The sequence below is a fragment of the Podarcis tiliguerta genome, assembly GCF_965153285.1.
Source record: "Podarcis tiliguerta genome assembly, chromosome: 9".
Lineage (NCBI taxonomy): Eukaryota > Metazoa > Chordata > Lepidosauria > Squamata > Lacertidae > Podarcis > Podarcis tiliguerta.
Genome location: NC_139542.1, coordinates 59,123,681 through 59,151,542, shown reverse-complemented (window position 1 = coordinate 59,151,542; position 27,862 = coordinate 59,123,681). Strand labels below are relative to the sequence as shown.

The 27,862-nt window shown below is 43.4% G+C and overlaps 1 protein-coding gene across 2 annotated transcripts; it reads left to right on the top strand.

The window, feature by feature from the left end:
* Nucleotides 1-153: 153 nt before the first annotated feature.
* On the top strand, nt 154-27,342 carry KLB (klotho beta). Of its 2 annotated transcripts, XM_083458105.1 has the most exons (6): nt 154-1,429; nt 1,681-3,320; nt 16,176-16,686; nt 17,607-17,869; nt 23,968-25,111; nt 26,714-27,342. In XM_083458105.1, the coding sequence occupies exons 2-6, from the start codon at nt 2,571-2,573 to the stop codon at nt 27,112-27,114; spliced, it is 3,069 nt and encodes a 1,022-aa protein (XP_083314231.1). In that variant the 5' UTR covers nt 154-1,429; nt 1,681-2,570; the 3' UTR covers nt 27,115-27,342. The 2 variants fall into 2 exon arrangements, with proteins under 2 accessions (XP_083314231.1, XP_083314230.1); XM_083458104.1 differs by having other exon boundaries at nt 154-3,320.
* Nucleotides 27,343-27,862: the final 520 nt, after the last annotated feature.

Below are 27,862 nucleotides of genomic sequence, written 5' to 3'. Positions count from 1 at the left end.
AATTGTAAATACAGTATATTGCTTTTTTATTCCTCTTTTTTTTCTTATTGACCGGTTCCTACATCACTTTGTTGTTGTTTTTTTAAAATCCTGCTGAGAAACACACTATTGCTGGGAACAACTGCCTTATTCTTGTATATGTTCGTTTCCTTCATATAAGGGAGGCTTATAAGATAGAGAAGGAAATGCTGGTAAGATTTGTGATGCCTGTTTCAGGCTAAATTCTCCTAACTGCAGCCTTGCACAGAATTTACACACTCACTGATGTTTCTATAAGACAAGAGCATATAAAACCACCTGTAAGGTTATTGCCTTTCTATTTGGTTTGATCTCTATTTGATATCTGTAAAGTGTCATCAAGAACAATCCCACAAAATCCCTTATTTACAAGTAGGGTCACTGTGATTAATAACATTTCTAATCCAGCCTTCATTATTGTTATTTATTAAATTTGTATACCGCTCATCCTCCATAGATCTCAAGGCAGTTCACAAGATAAAATCACAATATACAAACCACAAAACACATAATAAAAAATCAGAACAACAACCGTCTTGCCATGGTGAGCAACCTGCTGCACTAGAATTCTGTGCTAGCTGAATTCATACCACGGGATCCCAGGCCTTTATACTATAATTATACAAAATACCTGAAATACTGTTATGTACTGAGCTTGGTTCCTAGAACAATAGGGAGGTAGAATCCTAGAAGGCAGCAACCTGATTGGTCTGCAGGAGCTGCCCAATCCGGCTCCAGGAGGAAGTGAATCAGCCAATCACACGGGACCCATTGTGTAACTAATGTACAGTACAGCGGTTCTTCGGGTTACAGATGCTTCAGGTTATAGACGCTTCAGGTTACAGACTCCGCTAACCCATAAATAGTACCCCGGGTTAAGAACTTTGCTTCAGGATGAGAACAGAAATTGTGCAGCAGCGGCGGGAGACCCCATTAGCTAAAGTGGTACCTCAGGTTAAGAACAGTTTCAGGTTAAGAACAGACCTCCAGAACTAATTAAGTTATTAACCCAAGGTACCACTGTATTGTATATATAGCCAGAGGTTTTGGGGGAAAGCACATTCACTGTTTACCATGAGCTAAAATAAAGAGCATGAAATCAACACTCAACTCTGAGTATATTTCAAATGCAGTACATTAAAACCAGTAAGTAGAGGCATAAAACCAAATACAGCAAATACCAGAATCAAAACATTCTTAACTACAACTACACTCCTCCTCTGCCTAAAGAAAGATGTATTGAGTTGTCAATGAAGACGACGGCCATATTTTCACATGGCAGGACCGTGGCAGAAAAGACCCAATCTCAGATCATTCCATAATACATAATAGCTGATGGGACATCAGCAGGGTCTCACCCTCTGTAGATTATAAGGTTTGAACTAGCAGATGAGGAAGCCAGTGTGGTGTAGTGGTTAAGAGCGGTAGACTTGTAATCTGGTGAACTGGGTTCACTTCCCCGCTCCTCCACATGCAGCTGCTGGGTGACCTTGGGCCAGTCATACTTCTTTGAAGTCTCTCAGCCCCACTCACCTCACAGAGTGTTTGTTGTGGGGGAGGAAGGGAAAGGAGAATGTTAGCCGCTTTGAGACTCCTTCGGGTAGTGATAAAGCGGGATATCAAATCCAAACTCCTCCTCCTCCTCTTCTTCTTCTTCTTCAGATATTTGGGTCCTATGTCATAGAATCATACAGTTGTAGATTTGGTGGGGTCTGATCATGAAATAATATAGCAGTACTACTATTATTTCCCTTGTTCAGGACCCTATATTTCTATTGATGCAGCCTAGAATAGCATTAGCCTTTTTTTGCTGCTGCATCATTCTGCTAACACATGTCAAGCTTGTGGTCTACTAAGACCCCTAGATCCTTTCCAAGTGTATTCTGTCAAGCCAGCTGTCCAACATCCTATATTTGCGCATCAGAGAAACGTTGAAGTGTATGCAGAGCTCCTACTTATAAAAGCTCGTCCTGCCATAAGCTTGCTAGCCTTTCACACATCCTCATGTAGCTGCGGGGGCTTCTGAAGACAATTCTGGTTGGCCTTTCCTCCTATTAATTACCGTTTATTTGATTAAGCAGTGGCAGCATGTTTTCTGCATGTGGGTAATTGTGTCAAAAAGCCAATTTGTCTCTATTCCCTTTAAATGTAATTGGATCAGCCGCTAGCATCCTCTGACAGACAGCTGCCAAGACTGCCATTTCAGACATTCAGAACAACTAGGCATTGATGGAGAGAAGCCTTCGTGATTCTTCTGTGGCAAAAAAAGAATCTCCCTCAGGTGTCCTAGTGGTCATGAGAAGGTGATCTCCCTGGGATTATGTTGCTTTGTCGTGACCCATCCTAAGTCTTGCAATGCCAAGCTAATCATTAACAGGGTTTTTACAGTCACAAGCTTGCTTTTTCCCCCTGCTGAAGCTTTGATAAGACACTCCAGCAGTTTTGTGGCAAATGAAGACAAGCTATGCAGCAGGGATCCCGGGGAATGGATGCATTTGCAGGCGCCGCCAAAAAGAAAATGTGACTTTTAGCGTACACTCCAGAAAGGCGCAATGTTTATGCAGAAGCTGAAAGGATCCCTAGCCTTGTGGGCGTTCATTTTTATACCGACAGTTGCTGGGCTTGACAACGATGGAAGATCTGTCTGGGGGAAAGAGTCCAGTTCAAGTTTTGTGAATGAAACCCAGATGTTTCTGCAGGACACATTCCCCAAAAAGTTCTTCTGGGGTGTGGGGACCAGCGCTTTTCAGGTGGAGGGTGCCCAAAGGAAAGATGGAAGGGGACCGTCGATATGGGAACAGTTCGCCCATTCAGAGCTGAGAGCTGGTTCCAGGACAGATGACTCCAGTTCAGATGACTCCAGTGACAGCTACATTTTTTGGCAGAAAGATTTAGCAGCTCTGGAATTTTTGGGAGTTTCTTCTTACCACTTTTCAATTTCATGGCCACGGCTCTTCCCCACCGGGACGGTGACAGCTGTCAATGAAAAGGGACTTCAATACTACAACAGTCTGCTAGACGCTCTGGTTCATAGGCATATTGAGCCTGTGGTCACCCTTTACCACTGGGATTTGCCCTGGATTCTGTACGAGAGATATGGAGGGTGGAAAAACGAATCCCTAATCGGTGTTTTCGATGACTATGCAACTTTTTGCTTCCAAGCTTTTGGCGATCGAGTTAAGTACTGGATTACGATCCACAATCCTTATCTAGTTGCTTGGCATGGGTATGGCACAGGGATCCATGCGCCCGGAGAGAAGGAAGAAAGCGTTGTCCCCCTGGTAGGACATAATCTGATCAAGGTACAGTACAGAGAGATTTCACTGTCACAGATTTAAGTTTCACTGCCGCTGGAGAGCCAGTATAATATTTATACGATGACTGCAAAGCTGAGAGTAATGCTTGCGATAATCTGTATTCTTGTTGCAGGCTAAAAGCCTGGGCAGAAACAAACGTGCTGCTCCTTATCTCTGTCCATGTAATGATTTCAACACTTGTTTTATTAAAAGTAAAAATAAGCAGCAAATTTGGCCATGTTCCAGTTGTGGATCTTGAAGCTGCCCTATATCACCTAGATCAGTTGTTTGACTGACAGCTAGGGTCTTTCCCATTGTGTCTCACCCTATGCTTTTTAATTGGAGATGTCGGAAGTTGAACCATGTTGCCAACTGCTGAGCTTTGGTCCCCCCAAAATTAAGGACTTATTGGGTTGTAGCCAATGCCAGTCCTACTCAGAGAAGACCCATTGAAGTTATTGGATATATATGAATAAATTTGGGCCCATTAATTTCAGTGGGTCTGCTGCTCTGAGACGAATTTAGTTAAATATGACTCTTTCAGTACCATAAATTTCATTGAGGAAGTCAAGAATGTGTCTCTTAATCTGCAATCCCTGACTAGGGGCTGAATCAAATTCAGTAAGTGTTATGTTTTGAGCAATGCTTATGATGGCACAGTATATTCCCATTCAAATCAAAATATGTTTACAGCACTTGAAGCCTGGTTGGATTGTAGCCTTAATAACAGCTTGTCTGCCCAAAAAAACCCTTGCACTTCCTTTCATGATTGTTTGCCTTGGATCATAAGGATTACCTGCATATGCTGATATTATCTGATTGCCCTAAAAGAAACACATATTAAATAGTCCTAAATCTGACAAATTGTAGCTTGATGAAGCAATCAAACATAGAGAATAATTAAATAATGCAGCCGAACCTGATACAATCACACTTCAAATAGTAGCCACTATACTGAACAAACAATGTTACCATGTATTTTTTAATTGTCTGAAGAGAAATATCCTTTATGTCAATATTGAAGACCTGAAGAATGACGTCAAGCCAATTCTGCTTACAGCTGTTTATTAGAATTGAACTAGGGTAGCTACCCCTCCCTTAACTGAATTATATATCCAACAGAAGTTAGCTTCTTTCTGTTGACTTAGTTATCGTTTAGTGAAATCAGAGCTCTTATTCCAGCTGCGGATCATGCCCTAAAATTTGTACACAGAAATACTCTGCATAATTTGGGGGAAGGGGTATTAGAAGAAAAGTACAGCCCCCACCACAACTGCATCATTTGAGAAAAGCATCCCTTGACAGAATGATCAAAATAATATCCATTGGTCTTTCTTGTGATAACTTAGGACTTGTCTACAATTCCACACACACAATCATTTTGCAATTCAGCCCACAAAAAGTAACTAGGTTAGCCATTGCAAACTTGGTGCCTTCCAGGGGTTTGGGACTACAATTTCCATTAGCCCTAGCAAAAAGGGTCCTTAAAATCTGAGTTCCCTTGAAGTGATTCTTTCATAAGTGGCTATTGCCAAGCCTGTCTTAGACATTTTCCTAGACAGAGGCTCAGCAATGAGTGAAGGAAAGGGGAGGAGTTTGGAGAGGGTTGGTCCATACCTGCACGTTGCAACATCAAATGATGACCTGATTGAATAACTGAGCATCAGAAACCAAACACAGCCAGAATGTCCCCCTCTCCAATATTTTTATCGGTTTTCAGGCATTTCACATTTTTACTTCTTTTCTTGTAAATTTTATTATATTTCACCCTAGCTCTGCTGTGATATTCATAAACTAATATCATGGCATAATCATCAGGACCGTAAGCAAGGTTAAAGTAAAATGACAATTGAATAAGATATATCCTATCCATAAACACTGAAATTATATTCTGACATTCTCATGATAGCCAAACATTCTTATTTGCTTCTGGAATCAATACATTTAATTTATTATTGTTAGCATATTGTATAAAATCCCACCACACTTCACAAAAATCCAAAGGTTGCACTTTGCCTTGAATTAATTTTAAACTAAATATTTTTTCCCCTGAAATTGCAATGTTCCTCACATTTAAACATAGAATGTTAATGTCACCTTGTTCTGTTCAACTGTAAGTCATCAGGTGGTGGTCCGATATGTGTGGAGCAACTCTCAGGTACACTGGGTGGGAGTGAGTGAGTGAGTGTTTAAGGAGAGAAAAAGCAGCACATGATATAGTAGAATGGAAAGGAGGAAATCAGCCAAATTCTGGATGCCACCACCACTGTAGGAGCCAACAGCAGGAGATGTTCTTAGGAGCTGACCATTTGGCACTTGATTTTGGACTTAACGCACTGAGTTACAAGTCCCATTTATCCAGCAGAAAGCAAGGCCTTGAAATGTTGTCCAGTGATCTACTAAAACAAGCATGAAAAGGAGCCGATCCAATGTAGTGTTTAAATATCTGAATCAGTAGGAAGTTCAGGTTCAGCCCAGCCTTTTTAGGTTGAGTGTCACTTGGAGAGAAAGAGTGGATATATTATGTGGATAGCGTCATTATATCGTTTAGTCACTAGATGGCACTGGACTTTGTTTTCTGTATCTATTCTGCTCTTGCTTGTGATACAGAAAGTTATTGTCCATCTTCCTGACTGGTACGCCCTCTAAGCCTTCCGTGATACTTACAACAGGTTTTGCTGCTGACTTTCTTTTTTAAAATCTGATTTGCACTTTTGCTCTCAAAACAAAAGAAGTGCAGGTGCCAGGTTTTCCTCCATTTGGCAGAAATTAAAGAACACGATGTGCTCTATTTTTATAGCAAACTCTCATGTTTTGACCTCCGTTTGGAGTCAGTTGGTGGGGTTCCCTCCACCTGTCAACAAAGGCAGATAAGAATTGTTTCACCAACATAAGCTGAATGAGTCAGCTGGACTTTTCCCCGTCTTACTTTCTTTCAGGGCAGGGTAGGAACATAAGAAACTGCCTTATTGCAAGTCAGACCAATAGTGGCTGCTCACAATTTCAGGCAGGAGTCGTACCCCAAAGATCCAACCAAGGACCTTCTACTACTGAGCCACATTCTGCTAATAATTGCATTAGGAATACTCGTTTTGTTTAACCAGGAAAGAGAGACGCTGAATGTAAGATCGTGAATGTCTCTGGGTTAAAATGGATGTTCATAGGAGCTGTGCAAAAATAATAAGATAAAGGAATCTTTACTTTATTCAGGTATAGGCCCTAAAATCAAGGAATGATTTACCTCTAATTTGTCACAAGATATGCAAGAACCCCATAGAGAAAACACAAGGATTATGATGCCCATTGTACTACTGATATCACGCCCTTCCCAGACAGTTGTTAACTAAGCATTTGTCACAAAGTAATAAACTTGGAGACATACATGTTGCGAGCTGTGGAAGCCAGTCAATTAATGACCACAGTCTCTTCTCTTATGGAATGTTATTCTCTTCATAAGAAACATGGTGGGCATCTCCAGGTAATAATAATAAATAATAATAATAATAATAATATATTACTTTTACCCCGCCCATCTGGCTGGGTTTCCCCAGCTACTCTGGGTGGCTTCCAACAGAATATTAAAAACACGATAAAACATCAAACAGTAAAAACTTCCCTAAACAGGGCTGCCTTCAGATGTCTTCTAAAAGTCAGGTAGTTGATGATTTCCTTGACATCTGATAGGAGGGCATTCCACAGGGCGGACACCACTACCGAGAAGGCCCTCTACCTGGTTCTCTGTAACCTCGCTTCTCGCAGGGAGGGAACCGCCAGAAGGCCCTCGGAGCTGGACCTCAATGTCTGGGCTGAACGATGGGGGTGAAGATGCTCCTTCAGGTATACTGGGCCGAGGCTATTTAGGGCTTTAAAGGTCAGCACCAACACTTTGAATTGTGCTTGGAAACAGACTGGGAGCCTATGTAGGTCTTTCAGGACTGGTGTTACATGGTCCTGGTGGCCACTCCCAGTCCCCAGTCTAGCTGGATTAATTGTAGTTTCTGAGTCACCTTCAAAAGTAGTCCCACGTAGAGCTCATTGCAGTAGTCCAAGCAGGAGATAACTAGAGCATGCACCACTCTGGCGAGACAGTCTGCAGGCAGGGAGGGTCTCAGCCTGTGTACCAACTGGAGCTGGTAGACACAGAATTGACCTGCGCCTCCATGAACAGCTGTGAGTCCAAAATGACTCCCAGGCTACACACCTGGTCCTTCAGGGCCACAGTTACCCCATTCAGGACCAGGGAGTCCTCCACACCTGCCTGCCTCCTGTCCCCCAAAATCAGTACTTATGTCTTGTCAGGATTCAATCTCAATTTGTTAGCTGCCACCAATCCTCCAACCACCTCCAGACACTCACACAGGTCCTTCACCGCCTTCACTGGTTCTGATTTAAAAGGCAGGTAGAGCTGGGTATTATCTGCATACTGATGAACACCCAGCCCAAACCCCTGTTTGAAAGCTGCAAGCTGACCTTCCCTGAACATTCTTCAGTGTCACAGTGGACCTACTAAGGCAGAGGTGTCATGACCCTCCGGTGGCCTTCAGCTTCAGAGCTCAGGTGTCACCAAGGGTCAGGGCAACCTACAACAAAAGAGTTCAAGGCTGAGGATTGCTTTGAAATGACACATTACAGTGGTACCCCACAAGACGAATGCCTCGCAAGACGGAAAACCCGCTAGACGAAAGGGTTTTCCGTTTTTCGATGCGCTTCGCAGGACGAATTTCCCTATGGGCTTGCTTCGCAAGACGAAAATGTCTTGCGAGTCTTGAGATTTTTTTCCGCTCCCCACCCCCTTTTTCTAAGCCGCTAAACCGCTAATAGCCTTTTAGCAGCTAATCCGCTAATCCCTTAAGCCTTTAATAGCGCTAATAGCCGCTAAACCGCTAATAGCGCTAAGCCGCTAATAGGGTTGCTTCGCAAGACGAAAAAAACGCTAGACGAAGAGACTCGCAGAACGAATTAATTTCGTCTTGCGAGGCACCACTGTACATTAAATAATTTGGAGTGTTCCTGTTAAGCCTCGGTTCCAGACAGCTAGCCATGTTCCTTTCCAGGATACTCCATTTGAATCCCAATTTTCCATTTCCCCTCCCAACAGATGCTCTGCACTCTATCGCTCACTGAGCACACTCTCAGCCCTCACTGAAATATTTTGGGTTTCCCCCTGCCCTTTCAGTTTATTTTCCTACAGATTTTTTTCTCCAAAACCAGTCCTACTGATACTTCCTTTTGTGAGTGGATGGCACAGTTTTGGCTACATAAGGATCAGGACTCAAATAATGACTTTGCTGTTAGTGTAGAGAACTGAGGCTACACTGACTTGGGTTGGGCAGAAGCTGAGTTGAATTCAATGAGATTTTCAAGCAAGTAAACATGTATAGGATTAGGCTGTAAGAATTTCCTTGGTGTCATATGCTTTTTGATGGGAAACCACAGACGGATCGTGGCATTTGCTGTTCATGGTAAGTAGTGCATAATCTGAGTAAAAGTGTTTCTGAAGAGATACATTGTGGTTGGAATTCAAATTTAAACCATGCTTGCTCTTGAGAAAAGAGAATTGAAGTGGGGTGAAGGAAGGCTAGATTAATCAGCAGTAGGCTAAGCAAGTTGTTTAGCTTCTCTCTTTTTTTGGAAAATCTTCAAAAAAAATAAAAACGAAGTGTTTGAGCTATTTTTAAGGAAATTCACCAAAATTTAGACTTCCAACATGGAATGTCTGGATTTTCCCAATCAATTTCCGCCCAGACACTGTTTCCAACTGTTGTATTCTAGCGATGTCTGGGAAATTTCGGACATACGGCAACCCTTATAGAGTTGGAGGGACCCTGAGGATGATTTCGTCCAACCTGAATATGCAGCTGTCCCATACAGGCTTCGAACCTGCAACCTTGGCAGTGTCAGCATCATGCTCTAATCAACTGAGCTATCCTGACATATAAATTTAACATTCAGTCACAAATGTGACTGGGGGCATGATGATAGAAGTGTAAGTTTTATTTTGTCTCAACCACCGGAGGTCCGTTCTTAACCTGAAACTGTTCTTAACCTGAAGCACCACTTTAGCTAATGGGGCCTCCTGCTGCTGCAGCGACGCCGGAGCACGATTTCTGTTCTCATCCTGAAGCAAAGTTATTAACCTGAGGTACTATTTCTGGGTTAGTGGAGTCTGTAACCTGAAGCATATGTAACCTGAAGCGTATGTAACCCGAGGTACCACTGTAAGGCTGAAATGAATTTGGAGAAGGACCCCAATCCAAAGGACTGTGGACAGAAAGAAAATAGCCACTCACGCTGGTCAGCAAATATGCTTCACATGATAACTTGAAAGCACCTGTGAAACACATTTCCCCCTCAAAGAATTCTTGGCACTGTAGTTTGTTAAGCATGGCTGGGAATTATAACTCTGTGAGGGGAGAACTAAAGTGCCCAGAATTCTCTGTGGGAAAGAATGTGTTTTGAATGTGCTTTGAAAATGTAATATATACACAACCTTGAATGGGAGCTTCTGCAAGAGTCTGCATAGATAAGATTCTGCCGCTCTGTTTCCATTTGTGCAAGAGTTTGCTCAGGGTGTTGTTCTGGTAGCAGAACATAGCGGCTTTAGTTTCACTTATCTCAACACTGCACATTTAGAGACATTCGAATTTGGAGTTTGCAAAGGATTTAGGCCCTTTTCACCATGTGAGCCAGACTATGTGTTTTCTGTCTATCAGGGCATGGAAACTGGGCGCTCGGTTTGTAAAATGCCACGCACCTCCCCAAATCAAAAGTTGTGGCCAGGTCAGGGAGCAGATTGCATTCCAGATTACAAAATAAAATAAATGCAGAATGTACCTTGGTTCTCCCCACCCCCCCACCCCAATGAGTTCCTATTTACTATAGAATTATAGATAAAATCTTGGTTATCTAGTAACCACCGAAATTGCTGGTAGCTGGCAACCTAATCTTGGGTATCTAGTCGGCATAAGACCTTTGATACTTGGAAAGGTATTGTCACTCCTGAGTTGGTCCTTGGCTTAATTAGGATGAAAGATGGAGCTTGGTTAACTAGCGCAATATCACTCGATCCCCTAGTTTCTCTTGCACAATAAGGAAGGTGGTTGAAGATAATCTTTTGCCCAAGGTCTAGATGCTATCTGTGTTTGGTCAACACTAATTAACTGCCACATAGCATCTTCCACACAAAAAGGTTTGGACTTATTTCCAAATGGTAAAATGTAATCTATAATATAATTGTAAGTGTACCTCTGTCACATCTTTCAGTTATAAAAAAAGCATGGCATTTCTTTTTGCTACACCAGCAGCCCTGTTGCAGACACTCCAAGTGTCCCTATTTTCCAGGGATTTCCCTGATTTACAGAAGCCGTCCTGGTTTCTGATTTGATCCTGGAATGTCTCACTTTTTCTTAAAGGTAAAGGGACTCCTAGCTATTAAGTCCAGTTGTGGATGACTCTGGGGTTGCGGTGCTCATCTTGCTTTATTGGCCGAGGGAGCTGGTGTACAGCTTCCGGGTCATGTGGCCAGCATGACTAAGCCGCTTCTGGCGAACCAGAGCAGCGCACGGAAACGCCGTTTACCTTCCCGCCAGAGCGGTACCTATTTATCTACTTGCACTTTAATGTTTAATGTTTTGTTGTGTGTTTTTTTTAATATATGTTGGAGGCTGCCCAGAGTGGCTGGGGCAACCCGGTAAGATGTGTGAGGTATAAATAGTAAAATTATCATTATGGAATTGGATGTCCCTAGTTTCATCGAAAAAACGTTGGAGGATATGGCATTGCCTTCTGGTGACTTTTGGAGATAACCGTTTAAACATAGCATAACCAATTTTTGACAGATGACATAAGTGCAGGGCAGGCTTTTCCATTTTGTTTTTCTGCAACAAAGGCTCAGAAGATAACAGGAAACTGGAACCGTCACCACAGCACGAGTTTTTACTTATTTGTTTCATTTCCCTATACAGTGGTACCTCGGGTTAAGTACTTAATTCGTTCCAGAGGTCTGTTCTTAACCTGAAACTGTTCTTAACCTGAAGCACCACTTTAGCTAATGGGGCCTCCTCCTGCTGCTGCTGCGTTGCCGGAGCATGATTTTTGTTCTCATCCTGAGGTAAAGTTCTTAACCTGAAGCACTATTTCTGGGTTAGCGGAGTCTGCAACCTGAAGCGTCTGTAACCTGAAGCGTATGTAACCCGAGGTACCACTGTATTATGGGTAGCCAACATGGTATCTGCCAGATGATGTTGAACTCCAATTCCCATCAGCCCTGTTCAGCATAGCTAGTGATTAGGGCTGGTGGGAGATGTAGTCCAACAACATTATCTTGTGGTGGGACACCAAATTAGCTCCCTCTGCTCTATTTCAGTTTTACCTTTTGGCTCACAAGAACCCCTGCTCCTCCCCAGATGGTAAACAAGCAATGGGATCAGAAGAAGCAGTAGTGTAAGGGAAAATAAATATCTGCTGGTGCAGATCTGCTGTAAATGCTTGTGCAAGCGTTCACACAATCCTGCAACATGCAGCCATCCTCAAGCTTGCACAAGAGGTCGTGGATACCCTTGCAGAAGCAGAAGATATTTGGATTTAATTTTGCCGCTTCTTTGTGAAATTTCACATAGCCAGGGTACCCCAGAAATATTCAAAATAAGTGATATAAACAAATCAAAGCAAGATAAAGCAAGGCGTCCAGATCAAGAAATAGCAATGCAAACTTTTTAGTTAAGAAGAGAGTTCTGTTTCAGGAACTTGTTTAGCCTGTTACAAGCAGTCCACATGTTGTGAACTATATACTGTACAAACAGGAGCTGCTGCTCGAGACTTGCGGTACTGTAAAAATTAATATCTGTTCAGGCGTACATTCCTGACTGCTCTAAGCATTCCTAATGGATTTATATTAACTAATTTGGCATTGTACATCAAATGCCCGAGGAACAGGGAAAGGTGCAGAAAATCCCGTGTACCTGCGAGGATATAGCACCTATTATTGATTGTGCCGCCACTATCTACTTAGCCTTTACATTTAGCCTTGATCTTCAAGGTGCAAAGCAGATTAGGTATCGAGCAGCAACCCGGGGGGAGGGGGAAAGAACAACTGCAATCAAGATCTGCTTTTAAAAAATGAAAATGAAAATCCATATATTGTGGTCAGTCTTAACTTTTATGCTTGTTTGTTTTGCAGTTAATAATCTGTTGCTGAGGTCTATCAGTCAGAGCATGAATCAAGTTGAGATGTCAGGAATAAGTGCCAGAGGTGGAAAGTTGCAGGGTGTCTCCAAACCGCCCCCCCCATGTTGATTTTTATTTATATAGATCACATTTGTATCTAATTCTTTCTGCAAGGAGTTCAGAGCAGTGCATGCTGGGTACAAGAGGCAGCCTCATCGTTAAATGGTGGAGTTTGCTACCCCAAGATGAATTGATGGCGCTTTTGGACAGTAGCCATTTCCTAGTGGGATTCATTCAGACACTGGCAAATTCCAGTTGCATAAATATAGTCGATTGAGAAGTCCTTTGCAACAAACCCACTTCCTCCCAAATATCGTATGTTTTGTGTTATGTACTGAGTTGAATAGGATTCAGAATGCAGCAGTCTGATTGGTCCTAGAACAATAGGATTCAGAATGCAGCAGTCTGATTGGTCCTAGAACAACAGGATTCAGAATGCAGCAGTCTGATTGGCCCTAGAACAACAGGATTCAGAATGCAGCAGTCTGATTGGTCCACAGGAGTCACCCAATCCAACTCCAGGTGGAAGTGAATCTGCAACCTGATTGGCCTACAGGAGTATCCCGGAATTAGCCAATCACATGGGGCCCATTGTGTAAATAATTTATATAAAGCAGACATTCTGGGGGAACTTCCATTTCTCCTCACCACTATGAGCTGAATAAAGAGCATGAAATCCACTCTCGACTCCGAGTATATTTCATTTTGCCATAAGAAAAGTGATGGAAACATGCACTAGAATGTGTGAGAGAGCACCCAATGCACCATTATCTAACCTCCTCACAAACAAATCAGGATGAATGCTTACTAAATAGCCAATGTTATCTAGGGCTGCCATACGTCCAGGATTTCCCAGCCATATCCAGAATACTGCGGCAGTCGGTAGCAGTGTCCAGGCAGAAATAGGAAAAGTGCTCGGGGAAATCCAGGCACATGGCAGCCCATGCCGGCAATGCCGTTTTTGCCGACTTCCCATAAAAGCTCGGCAAGTTTTCTGTCCGGATTTTCACTTTTTGAAATATGGCATCCCTAATGCTGCCTAACCTTCCTGCAAGCAATTCAGGATGAATGCACAATAAACAGGCCCTCAGACAGCTTTAAAAGGGGATTAGACAGATTCAGAGAGGAGATCTATTTCACTATTGCTTGTGGGCTTCCCGGAAACATCTGAGTGGCTACCATGGGAAACAGAATGCTGAATTAGACAGTCCTTTAGTATGATCTAGTAAGGTTGTTCCTATGTTCATATCCTGAATCACTCAACAATCTACTGAGTCCACTAGACACCAACCATAGAGTTTCATGGTTGAGCAGGGATATGACTCATTGGTAAATGCCTAATAATAATAATAAATAAATTTATTTATACCCCGCCCTCCCCAGCCAAGACCAGGCTCAGGGCAGCTAACAACCAATAATAAAAACAAGTTGATTGAAATACAACTTAAAAAACAATATTAAAATACAACATTAAAACAATTAAAACATTAAAATGCAGCCTCATCCAGTGGCGTAGCGTGGGGGCTGCAGGGGGGGGCCGGCCGCACCGGGCGCAACATCTGGGAGTTAGGGTTAGGGGGCGCAAATCCATGGGTTAGGGGGTGCAAATCCACGGGTTAGGGGGCGCAAATCCACGGGTTAGGGGGCGCAAATTACTTGCCTTGCCCCGGGTGCTGACAACCCACGCTACGCCACTGGCCTCATCACAGGAGAAGAAAGGAAAAAAGAAAGGGGGGGAGGGAATCAAATTGATTCTAAGCCAACGGCCAGGTGGAACAACTCTGTCTTACAGGCCCTGAATGCAGACTTCTCACCCTTTTCCCTCCCTCTCAAAGGTTAATGCTAATGTCTAGACCTTGGGCAGATGTCCTGACATAGATTGCGGCATTGGAAGCCCATAAAACAACTGATAGCAGATTCTTCCATGATGCCAGTCTGAAGCAGTCCTCAACTTGGTTGCTATTTGAATCAAGTTCTGCAACTAGAATCAGCAGTACCAAGCGATGTGTGAATCGATTGGTCAGTTAGTTAAGTAATTTTTTATTACTTACTTGATATGGGGGGCAGCCCCCGGCTACACCCATGCATGCAACATGAGTAAGAATTTCAAAGTTAACTAATTTCTGAGCAGAATTAGTTTGCTGAGTCATTGATGGTTCGGCTCTTGAGAAGCGTTTCCCAACATTGGTCAGCATTTTCTCCATATGTAAAGAGATGTTCTCTCCAGACAAAGGCAAAGAAGCCCACGTCAGAAGCAAAGGTAAACGCTAGATAATCTGGCATGCACCTTTATCTCAGGAGGAGAGGTCAAATTGCCTCGTGGAAGTAAAATACATTTGAAATGCCCTTCATGACCCTTCTAAGCAAAACTGATACTCTCTCATCCCATTCCAAACATTGTTTTGCTTTTTTTCATACTGCTGGTCTTCCAGAGATCACAGTGCTCAGGTTCAGGGATAACTTACTCAAATAAAGAACACGAAGAGTAAGATGTGAAACAGGGACCTTTGGGATGGAAAACAGCAAGCTGGGACTCATCTAAAAAGGTAAAGGTAAAGGTACCCCTGCCCGTACGGGCCAGTCTTGCCAGACTCTAGTGTTGTGCGCTCATCTCACTCTATAGGCCAGGAGCCAGCGCTGTCCGCAGACACTTCCGGGTCACGTGGCCAGCATCTGGCGAGCCAGCACCAGCACAACACACGGAAACGCCGTTTACCTTCCCGCTGGTAAGCGGTCCCTATTTATCTACTTGCACCAGGGGGTGCTTTCGAACTGCTAGGTTGGCAGGCGCTGGGACCGAACGACGGGAGCGCACCCCGCCGTGGGGATTCAAATAATCTACACAGCTGCAAATAAAATGTGTTGTAAAGTGCCATATGCAAATGTGACACTAGATGGCGACAGTGAGCTATGCAAAATTCAATGGGTTTTTCAAAACTTTTTTTGCACATTACAAGTGTCATATAATGGTTATTCCACATCTGTGAGGAGTGCATTATCTGTGCAATAATGGGGCCCTTTATATGTCCAGCTGTCCTTTGTCGCTGTTTTTTGTGTTGAATATATGCTATATGGTAATTTATGGACTTAAAAAGCTAAAGGGACCCCTGACCATCAGGTCCAGTTATGACCGACTCTGGGGTTGCGGCGCTCATCTCGCTTTACTGGCCAAGGGAGCCGGCGTACAGCTTCCGGGTCATGTGCCCACATGACAAAGCTGCTTCTGGCGAACCAGAGCAGCACACGGAAACACCGTTTACCTTCCCGCCGGAGCGGTTCCTATTTATCTACTTGCACATTAACGTGCTTTCGAACTGCTAGGTTGGCAGGAGTAGGGACCAAGGAACAGGAGCTCACCCCGTCACGGGGATTCGAACCGCTGACCTTCTGATCAGCAAGTCCTAGGCTCTGTGGTTTAACCCACAGCGCCACCTGCATCCCTATGAGGCTGCTAGCAAACAACAATTAATAATGAGCAATTAGACTCTCATTTGACTATGTTGCCAATCTATTTGCATCTCTGTAAAAATGATAATAAAACCCCGTCAGTACTGTAGTATATTAACACCAAATCCAAAATACTTACTGATAGGACGTTTCCATTTGTATTTTCTCCTTCTTCGTCTTCTTCATTAGGCACATGCAAGAGTCTGGCATAATTACAACAAGCATTTCCGGCCACAACAGAAAGGGTTTTTGTCGATCACTTTGGGATCCCACTGGATCGAACCGAGCAGATCCAAGAATGAAGAAGACGTCAGAAAGTGTCAGCAGTCCATGCAGAAAGTGCTTGGGTGGTTTGCCAAGCCAATACATGGGGATGGAGATTACCCAGAAGAGCTGAAGACGGAATTTGCCTTTCTCTTGCCAAACAGTACTGAGACTGAGAAGAACTACATTAAAGGGACCGCTGACTTCTTTGCATTTTCCTTTGGTCCAAATAACTTTATACCCCCAAAGAAACTACCCAAAATGGGACAGGTTTTCTCGCTCGACCTGAGGGAAGTGTTGAACTGGATTAAGTTGGAATATAACAATCCTAGAATCCTGATTGCAGAAAACGGCTGGTTTACCAACAGCCACGTGAAAACGGAAGACACCACAGTCATCTACTTGATGAAGAATTTTATTAATAAGGTCTTGCAAGGTTTGTGAAGCTTCTGGGTTTTTGAATGCACCCAACAGATCTGAACGAATGTATATGCAGGTCCCGCTATTCAAGCATGGAAATTCACTTCTCCAAACAGGAATTTGGACCCAAACCTCACTCTACACATCGTAGATTCATACATGCAAACAGGCTGGCTCACGTGTGGTACTGTAAACAAATAAGCAGCCTTAAACAAGCTTATGGTTTATGTATGTACGCATGCAGCCTATTGCAGTTTTTTATATAAAAAATGCAGTTGTCGAGGGGGGTGGAGATGACCGATAATTAAGAGGATGACAGCAGGCATAGAAAGGGAATTTAACCACTGTAGTCCTGAGGGAAAACACTGAAGCTAATATCCAATTAGTTCAATTCTTTTCTTAGTAGTATATTCACATGGTCCTATCCTTTGATCACTGGAAATATCTGTGACTTGCAGAATGAAAGCTACATACCTCTTTTGGTCCATAACTGTCCTAAGTATGTTCAGAATATTACCACATACTTGGCAAGTTAAACATTGGTTTACTTACAAACTCTTCAAAGGTCAGGTTCATGTGCTTTTCCATGCATCAGTCAGAAAACACAGGCAGTAGAACTTGGTACCAGTGTAGGCTTTTCGTTCAGAGCAAATGCCTGCTTCAAAATAGGGTCTGTCCATCCCACCAGAGAATATGTCTTTAGGAGAAGAGTCAGTCACTGACATCTCCAAGTAACCTTGGGAATAACACTCTGAAACAATGGAGAACCATTACCATCCAATGGCGACAGTACAAAGCTATAGAACTCAATGGGCTGAGTATAAAGGAACTTCCTGAATACCCTGTTCCAAAACCATTTTACTGTACAAACTTTGTAATGCAAATCATAGTCTGGTTTTCTAATATTGTCCCTTTACTTTCATTTCTCCTGTGCAGCAATTAAATACGATCAAATCGATGTATTTGGTTACACGGCCTGGTCTCTCCTGGATGGATATGAATGGCAACATGCCTACAATAACCGACGTGGATTGTTTTATGTAGATTTTAATAGCAAAGAAAAAGAGAGGATTCCCAAATCATCCGCATTTTATTACAAGGAAATCATACAAGAAAACGGCTTTCCTCTGAAAGAACCAGCTTTCCACGGCCAGTTTCCCTGTGACTTCTCCTGGGGTGTGACGGAGTCAGTTATTAAGGTAGGCATAATAAAAAACGTAAGCATCTCAAGTCTGTCCTTGGACTGAGCTAAATTTAACAACATTATCTTCCTGCAGCCACCAAAAAGAAGACAAATGCATCTAAAAGACCTATTTGAGTTATTAGTGTTATTTCTTATTTAGGGTAGAGATGGATCTTTTGCACCTTTGTTATGTAGAATTTCAACAGGCATACCCAGTTCTGCAAGCTCTTCTACTCAGCTATTAAAGATGCAGGAGACTTAGGTACTCAGGTAAAGGTAAAGGTACCCCTGCCCATTTGGGCCAGTCTTGACAGACTCTAGGGTTGTACGCTCATCTCACTCTAGAGGCCGGGAGCCAGCGCTGTCTGCAGACACTTCCGGGTCACGTGGCCAGCATGACGAAGCTGCTCTGGCGAACCGGCACCAGAGCAGCACACGGAACGCCGTTTACCTTCCCGCTAGTAAGCGGTCCCTATTTATCTACTTGCACTTAAGGGTGCTTTCGAACTGCTAGGTGGGCAGGAGCTGGGACTGAACAACGGGAGCTCACCCCGCCGCGGGGATTCGAATCGCCGACCATGCAATCGGCAAGTCCTAGGCGCTGAGGTTTTACCCACAGCGCCACCCGCGTCCCTCAGCTATCCAGCTCAGCTATCCAGCTGCAAATAAAATGTTTTAAGTGTGTTGTAAAGTGCAATATACAAATGCGACACTAGATGGCAACAGTGAGCTATGGAAAATTCAATGCATTTTTCAAAACTTTTTTTTTTTTAAAGCATTTTCACAGCATTTTTTAATATGTGTGTAGATTCCACCTTATTCTCTTTAGCATCTTGCCACCCGATAATAATAGTCTGACAAATGAATCTAGTTTGAAGTTTCTCCCTGGATTTATATGAACACTGTGCCTGGTTCATTTTGGAAATAGAATTAATGCAGGCATATATCCATGCTCCCTGCTTCCTCAAGTGGCATTTTACTTATTTACGGCATTTGTATGCCATCTTCGTAATGCAGAAGTAGAAAACAAATGAAACACAAAGGCATAAAGCAGTTTAAAAAGAAAGGGATGGGGAACTCTATAGGTGCTTTCAGATAGCTGCTGTTTTCAGGTGAGATTCAGCCGCACAGCAGCAAATTCAGCCTGCAAATTGAAGTTGATCTGGAGATCCTGCACAACAAACCTGCTTCCCAAAAAGTTTAGATGTTTGCAGTTAGGAAAGTGATGGGAAATGCAGTGGAAAATGTGGGATGACCAGGGCCAGATTTAGGTTTGATGAGGCCCTAAACTACTGAAGGTAATGGGGCCCTTTATATGTCCAGCTGTCCTTTGTCGCTGTTTTTTGTGTTGAATATATGCTATATGGTAATTTATGGACTTAAAAAGCTAAAGGGACCCCTGACGACCGGGGGCTCCGTACGAACGCCACACCCCTAAACTTTTTTTTCAGAAAAAAGCACTGTTAATAGCTATATAACAAACTTCTTTATACCATTATTCCATTTTATATTCTGCTTGCCTCCTCCACTTCCTAGCTATAATTCGTACAGCTGTCAATAAATCTGTGAGCAAGTCCTTCAGAGCCTGCAAACCTTCCACCCCACCGTAAATTGATAATAATGCTACCTCTGGACTTCAGTCAGCTTTAACCCAAACTTATTACTGTCACTTTAAATACCAGTTGCTTATTTTTTTACTTTTACTTTGAGGAAGCAGTTAAAGCTCCTTTCTCAGATTGCCCTCTTATTTCCTCCACCCTCATTCCCCCCCCCCCAGCCTAAACCCAGTGATTCAGCTGCCCCAGCTTTTGTTACCAAGCCATTCTGCCTTTCTCCAGGGGTGGACTTGGGTAATACTGCACCCTGAGCAAGGACAAAATTCCCGCGGACCCCCCTCCAGCTAAATCTTTCTTATATTCACAATAATTCATTTTAGTACAGTTGCTTTTTTATGGATCTTCTCAGTAGGTTCCCTGTATAAACGTAGATATTATTATTATTATTATTATTATTATTATTATTATTATTAATGCACCCCCTCAGCTTGGCACCCTATGCAGGGGGTGGGTTGCCTGCACTGACCTAAATCCATTGCTGCTTCCTCTCAAGTCTTCTGCCTTGAGACTCTTCTTCCAGCTGTCCACTGATGGGAACTGACTCTGGCTGACTCGCACCCAGCCATATATTCACTTTTTCTAGCCACCACAGCCAATCACATAGTCTAACTAACAATTCTAAACCTCCAGCCACCAATCGGAATATGCATGCTTTCGATCCCTCTTTTGCATACTGAGAGTTCTAACTTTCACCCTTCCTCTGTTGTCAGTTAAACCAACTTTCATCTGACTAGACAAAAGATTCTGCCCATCAAAGTACAATGTACATTGCGACACAAATGGCAGAATACGCTACATAATGCCTACTAAAACACAGTTTAGACCAACAGGATTTCTTTTCACCTAGTAAAAAGTTCTGGGACAGACTTTTATAAGATAACTTCCTTATGAAAATACGGCAGAGTACATATTTGGCAGAAATGGCAGGGGGAGGATGCCATGTGAAATAAAGAATATTTATTCACCAGTTGTGACGCTAAAGGGGAGCAAGCAAGTGATGGTAAATTTAAGCTCTCCTTCCTGCTTCTGTAGGATAGTAAAGGTAAAGGGACCCCTGACCATTACGTCCAGTCGTGACCGACTCTGGGGTTGCAGCGCTCATCTTGCTTTATTGGCTGAGGGAGCCGGTGTACAGCTGGTGTACATGTGGCCAGCATGACTAAGCCGCTTCTGGCGAACCAGAGCAGCGCACGGAAACACTGTTTACCTTCCATTTACCAGGCAGGAGCAGGGACTGAGCAACGGGAGCTCACCCCGTTGCAGGGATTCGAAACGCTGACCTTCTGATCGGCAAGTCATAGGCTCTGTGGTTTAACCACAGCCTGCGCACCGATCCCTCTTGCTCTCCAAGCTTCAGCGAAAGCCTGCATTCCCCTTCATTTTTGGAGGGGAAAAAGTGCGTCCTACAGGGCGAAAAATACGGTACATCATTCCTTTCCTAGCAACCACCCATACATTCTCAAGGAAATGTGCATCACTCCCTGAGAACTGTGGCGGTAGAATAATCAGCTGTGAATCTGAGGCTAAGATGATACAGTGGCACCTTGGTTCTCAAATTGAATCCGTTCCAGAAGTCTGTTCCAAAACCAAAGCGTTCCAAAACCAAGGCACACTTTCCCATAGAAAGTAATGCAAAATGGATTAATCCGTTCTAGACTTTTAAAAACAACCCCTAAAACAGCAATTTAACATGAATTTTACTATTTAACGAGACCACTGATTCATAAAATGAAAGCAATAACCAATGTACTGCAGTCACACAATCAATCAGGAGCTGAACTGGGTTCCACACAGTCACAAAAAAGCCGCAAAAACAAAAATGCAAAATAAATAACAAAGACAGACCTCAGCGTAACACTCAAAACGGAAGGGTGGCACTCAAAACGGGGTGCATTAGGCTTCTGAAAAAGGTTTGCAAACTGGAAACACTTACTTCTGGGTTTGCAGTGTTTGGGTTCCAAGTTGTTCGAGTACCAAGGCGTTTGAGAACCAAGGTACCACTGTCCTGGCTCTGATCCAAGGAACTGCATATCATGTGCAGCATCTGCAGCGGGACTTTGTCACCCACCTCTGATCTGTTACAGCCTCTTCTGCCTACCAAAAAGAGGGTCAAGTTTCACTTGGTCACAGGGGGGCAAAGAATTGGAAATTGGCTAAGTCAGCAGACGGGCTGAGGTACACACCCACAGCTAAGTAATGCTGAACTCTGAACTTATTTGCTTTATATGGTGGGAGGGTTATTTAAAGAGAAACATATTTTACTTCACAACATATTTGGGCGCCCTTCTGCTCATTCCGCTATTTGAGGCCTTAGATCAGGCATCCCCAAACTCAGCCCTCCAGCTGTTTTGGGACTACAACTCCCATCATCCCTGGCTAACAGGACCAGTGGTCAGGGATGATGGGCGTTGTAGTCCCAAAACAGCTGGAGGGCTGACTTTGGGGATGCCTGTCTTAGATGCTTGCTCTGAAGTCTTTTCCTATAGGTACCACTGACACATCCTGCAGCATCTCCCACTCATACAGGGAACCCTCTGGATCCAAGCAGTGGCGGAGCTTCATGCTCCAGCACTGGGGGCGGAGAGCAGGCGGGGGCATGGCTGGCGTGTGTCCCGGGGGCGTGGCGCCCAGCGGAGGGGGGACAGCATCAATGGCACCCCACCATGATCAAGGTACTGGGGGTGATGCGCTCCCCCCAACCCCATCTTCCTCCACCAGTGGATCCAAGCCATAATTTTCTTAAAATATTCCTTTCCACATTCGTCAGGGCTTCTTCTTCTCGAGAAGCAGAGCAAAACGATGTACTTTTACAGGCTGGCAAATGAAACCTAATTCAGCTCAGTTTCTGCCAGTCGCACGCACACCCACAAGAAAGCCTGTGGATATCATGCTAAAAATGACATCCATCTGCACTAATAGATAGTTTGGGGATATAGCATTGTGTTTATTAGTTTTAGTAGAAAACCTTGTTAGGTCTGCAGAGGCTAATTTGGCAGAGAAACAGATGGTTTCAGTTCAGAGCGATGAAATATGAATAAAACAATGCAGCAGCAACAAGATGGAAAATGTAGTTAAGAGAGCAGAAATAATAGCAGGTATAAATTTATACACACAAATATCTGCATTTACTCCTTTGGGGAGGGGGCGCTTCCAATCGCTTGTTGCCTTGCAGGTGCTATTTTGAGAGAGGTGTGTGTGTCTCACAATCATTCACTTTTAAAAAGTTCTGTCCTATTTATCTGCCTGACAACAGTCTTCCAAGGCAGCCGTCTTGATTTTCTGGCAATAACAGGAAAATTACACCTAATAAAAGCTGGATCTAGAAACATCAAAGAAGCGTTTCAGTTCAAAGCATTGTAAATGCAAACAGGGAAAACGCGTAGAGAAAAACTGGACGCCTCATCGCCATCTGGTGACGCAATGTTATATCACACATACAACGCATATAAATTGCTTTTTCTTTACCAGTCAAGCTGAGTCCAAAGGATTTGGGCAGGAGTTAGAGGTCCTGAGGGGGCTGAAGATGTAAAATGTGTGCCTACCCACAGTGCTCTTCAAGGCTGGATCCCCAGAACTTCCTCCTCCCTGACCATTGGCTAAGCTGGCAGTGGATGATGGGAATTGTATTCCAACAACATCTAAGCAACCAAGCTTGAAAAGCACTGCTGTAGATGTTGCTGACACTGCTCTTTCCTGATTCCACAATGGCTGGTGGCACCTAATGTTTTCAACCCTGCAGTAAGGTTATGTCCTCACCCAAGTAGCAGGAGAGCCTGCAGCTCTTGGCTCCTGATGGCAGCAGCCATGTTTTTATTTCTCCCTCAGTGTTCTACTTTGTCACACACAGCCTGGTTTTCAAGCCCCCCCCCCCCATATTAATCTAGTCAAAGATCTATTTTCCATCAAACATCAGTTTTGGAAGGGAAAGTTTTGCAAGAGGTGGGTTGCACTCTCATTTACCTGTTCTCACAACCCCAAGACTGACTGACCCTCCTGCGGCTGCTATTTGCATTTCTTAAAAAGACTTGTACAACATAAAGTGACACATTTAGTGCCCACATAAAGTGACCTGCACCCATTTATTCTGTGATGTTTAGGACTATCACTCCCAAACATCTGTGCTGGCTGGAGCTAATAGTTCTAAACACATACAGGACATCAGCTTGATGGAGGCTGCTTGAGAGAACCACATTTCTAAAACTATAGTTTTCACAAGCTGGCCCGCTCTCCCTTTTGTTGCTTGCGTGTGAACGGCGGTCCAAGCAAGTTGGAGAATTCACCATCTCTGCCAGACTGTGTTTACACGCTTCTTTGTATTTCTGTAGAACTGCTCTAGTGACACCTAGTGATACAGAGAAAAAAAGCCTGTTTATCATTTAGACTGGTAGCGTTACAACTTACAAGAACCATTTATATAACTGGTCTCCATTGGAGTTGTGAAACTAAACCAATACCCTTTATTAAATTAAAAATCAAATTATGTGATTGTCATTTGCAGGCAGAATCTGTCGCTTCCTCACCACAGTTCTGCGATCCTAACCTCTATCTCTGGAACCTTACTGGCGATGGACTTTTCTACCAGGTGAAGGGAGTGAAACTGAAAACCCGACCAGCTCAATGTACAGATTTTGTTACCATTAAAACGCAACTTGACCTGCTGTCCAAATTGAAAATCACCCATTATAGATTTGCACTGAATTGGTCGCTGCTTTTGCCTAGCGGCGATTTGAAATCCATCAATGGCCAAGTCCTTCGTTACTATCGATGCGTGATCAGTGAGCTGCTCAAACTCAACATCAAGTCTGTGGTCACCTTATATTATCCAACTCACCGTTCCTTGGGACTGCCTGGTCCTTTAGTCCAGAATGGTGGCTGGTTGAACCAGTCCACCGTCCAGGCTTTCCGAACCTACGCAGAGGTGTGTTTTCGGGAGCTTGGGGACTTGGTTAAATTCTGGATCACAATAAATGAACCTAATCGACTCAGCGATATTTATAACAGCAGCAGTAACCACACATATCAGGCCGCCCATAATCTATTGATAGCCCATGCCTCGGCTTGGCATGTTTATGATAAACAATATCGATCCACACAGCATGGTCAGATCTCTTTATCTCTGCATTCTGATTGGGCAGAACCCGCCAACCCATTTGTGGACACCCACTGGGAAGCTGCCGAGAGATTCCTTCAGTTTGAAATAGCTTGGTTTTCTGATCCGATCTTTAAGACGGGGGACTACCCTGCAGTTATGAGAGAATACCTTGACTACAAGAATAGCAGAGGGCTCTCTAGTTCTTCCCTGCCGTATTTCACAAAGGAAGAGAAGGAACTGGTGAAAGGGGCTGCTGATTTTTACGCGCTCAATCATTTCACCACGCGGTTTGTGATCCACGAGTCTAAAAATGGAAGTCGGTATGACTTTGATCAGGACGTTCAATTTCTGCAAGACATCACCTGCCTAAACTCCCCATCGCGCTCAGCGGTCGTGCCTGCCGGCTTACGCAAAATCCTAAAGTGGATTAGAAAACGTTACGGCGACCTAAATATCTACATCACGGCAAACGGGATAGACGATCAGTCTTTAATTGACGATGGACTTCGTAAATACTACATTGAAAAATATGTCCAGGAAGCCTTAAAAGGTGAGTGGATAGTAAAAGATGCTAATCTAGAAGAGACACATAATGTGTTTTTATCTTGTATTTTTTTTTTTTATCTTGTATTTTCATGCTGTGAACAGCCCCGAGATCTACGGATGAAGGGCGGCATACAAATTTAATAAACAACAACAACAACACAGCTGTTCTGCTAGCACAGCAAACTTGTGCAATGGTACTTTCCCTTCCTCCTCCCCAGTAGTATAGGGGACTCAGTTACATTAGTAAAGAAGCAGCGATTTGAATGCGCTATAAACATGCCAGATGGCGCCAAAGAGCAGGAAATTTTAAAATGTGATTTTCCCATAGAGATTCTTTGTTATACTATCTAATTTCTGATTTATTTATAGCGGGATTTTTTCCCCTGTGTCTAGATCCACCCCAGGTGACCCATTTTTCTGCTCTTTTAAGTTACCCAAAATGTTATGCCCTGCTTCATAGATGTCATAGAGCTATAGTCTAAGCAGGATTATAATTTAAGGCGGCAGGCAGCCACCACTGATGGGAGCTGAACATAGCTCTCGTTCAAATGCTCCCCCACCTGCCCACCACTGAAATGCTGAAGTAAGGGCAGTGAAATTGTAGCCAAGAAGCTCAAAGCATATATATGACTGACACCCTTCTCTGAAAATTAAACCAATGCCCAGGCTTTAACATTCAAAAACTGTGCTTGCAGAAACTCCAAGCTATAGAGGAATTAGAGCATAACATTTACAGTCACATGCTTCTAAGCATGGGTTTTCAGACTTTCTCTCTAACTTCCTAACAACTTTATTTCCCTCCCTTTCCAGAGCTCAATGTATCTCAGGCCTTGCCTTGCAGTTCCTATGAGAGATTTCCACTTTTACCTTCTCCTACAGCTTTGCTCTCTTTCTTTCAAGCCGAGAAGCAGCCCTGCAATGCTCAATTCAACTTAGCAGTGTTCACAGTATTTCTAAAACACAGCCATCTTGCTTCACATAAAATGGGAGTCTCTCCTTCACCGGATACCTCCCAGGTGACTAACGTTAGCCAATCACATGAGAACTACTAGAGAACTCTCTAGAATTCAGCTACCAACTGAGCAAATTTAAACACATAGCAATGCATACAAGCATTTGCAATTTCTGTGAATTCATTCACTGTACTTAACGTGAAGCATTTCCAGAGAAAATTGGAAAAGTGACTGCCACCACTACAGAAAGGGCTGTTTCTATGGAGGGGCCTGTTTGGAGGAAGGCATCTAATCGACATGCCAAGCCTCTCCAATCTGTTTTAAATACTATACAGTGGTACCTCGGGTTAAGTACTTAATTCGTTCCGGAGGTTCGTACTTAACCTGAAACTGTTCTTAACCTGAAGCACCACTTTAGCTAATGGGGCCTCCTGCTGCCGCTGTGCTGCCGGAGCCCGATTTCTGTCCTTATCCTGAAGCAAAGTTCTTAACCTGAAGAACTGTTTCTAGGTTAGCGGAGTGTGTAACCTGAAGTGTATGTAACCTGAAGCGTATGTAACCCAAGGTACCACCGTAAAAGAATCCTTTTGCTTCACACATTCGGGCAACGCCATTTAACAGTGAATAATTCACTTATTTCTTGTCGTTTCCAGCTTACCACATTGACAAAGTCAACGTCCGAGGCTATTTTGCGTTTAAACTCGCCGATGAAAAATCCAAACCCAGACTGGGCTTCTTCACCCACGAAGCCAAGGCCAAGGCGTCCGTTCCGTTCTACAACCGTCTCATTAGCCGCAACGGCTTTCTCTTGGAGACCGCAAACAACATCTGTGACCAGCCTGAGGAAGAAGCAACCTGCACGTTCTGCCTGCTTCTAGCGCAGAAAAAGCCGCTCGTATTCTTTGGGTGCTGCCTTTGCTCAACTCTCATCTTGCTCTTAAGCATTATTGTTTTCCACAAAAGGAAAAGGAGAAAATGGTATTGGTCGAAAAATATGGAGTACATGTGTGTTCCTGTCAAAAGCAGACACAGGAAAGTTCTCAACCAGATATAGAGTGGTCTTTTTTTCCTGCATGTGAATGTCAATGGCGAGGATAAGTTATTGAAAGCACTCCAAATCACTCCACCAAGATACTTGGCAAAAAAATGCTGCTTTGCATGAGAATTCCCATGATAGTCGATTCAGGATTGTTATCAAGAATTCTTGTTCTGTGTTTATGCTGTCAGGGAATCCCAGGTTGTTTACTTGTGTGTTCATGTTTATCATAAAGTCATTCAGAACGGCGAAAAGAAATGATACAAGAGTGTCTACCTTCCTTTCAACCTTTTTTTCCATCTTCAGAGTAAGACTTGATTACATAAAGGAAGTTTTAGCTGTTGTCATGCCTGAAAATCTCAGGATGAGAGCAGGGACAGATGTATACGAAGGAATTCAAAATGGTGTTAGTCCAATATATTTAATTACTTACAGTTGAAGCATAAATGCTTTCCTTTTGTAACCTAGTACAGTGACGGAACTAATTTGACATGAAAAGGTTCACAATTTGTGAACTTTTACAGAAATGTCTCAAAATTTGTGGCGCTATGCCTGCAGCTGTTGTGGATTGCAGGTTAACATTTGCACACTTTCGTTTTGCTTGTTTTGGCTTGCGGAAGCTCCAGTAGGGCAGCTACCCTATCTATCACACGACTAGTCTTCATGGTTGTAAACGAAATGCTAAAAGCTGTATTAACGGCACCTCAAAAACATGTCCAGAGCATGTGATTGCAGCAGCCTCTCCTTCAAGCCCAGGTTGTAAATG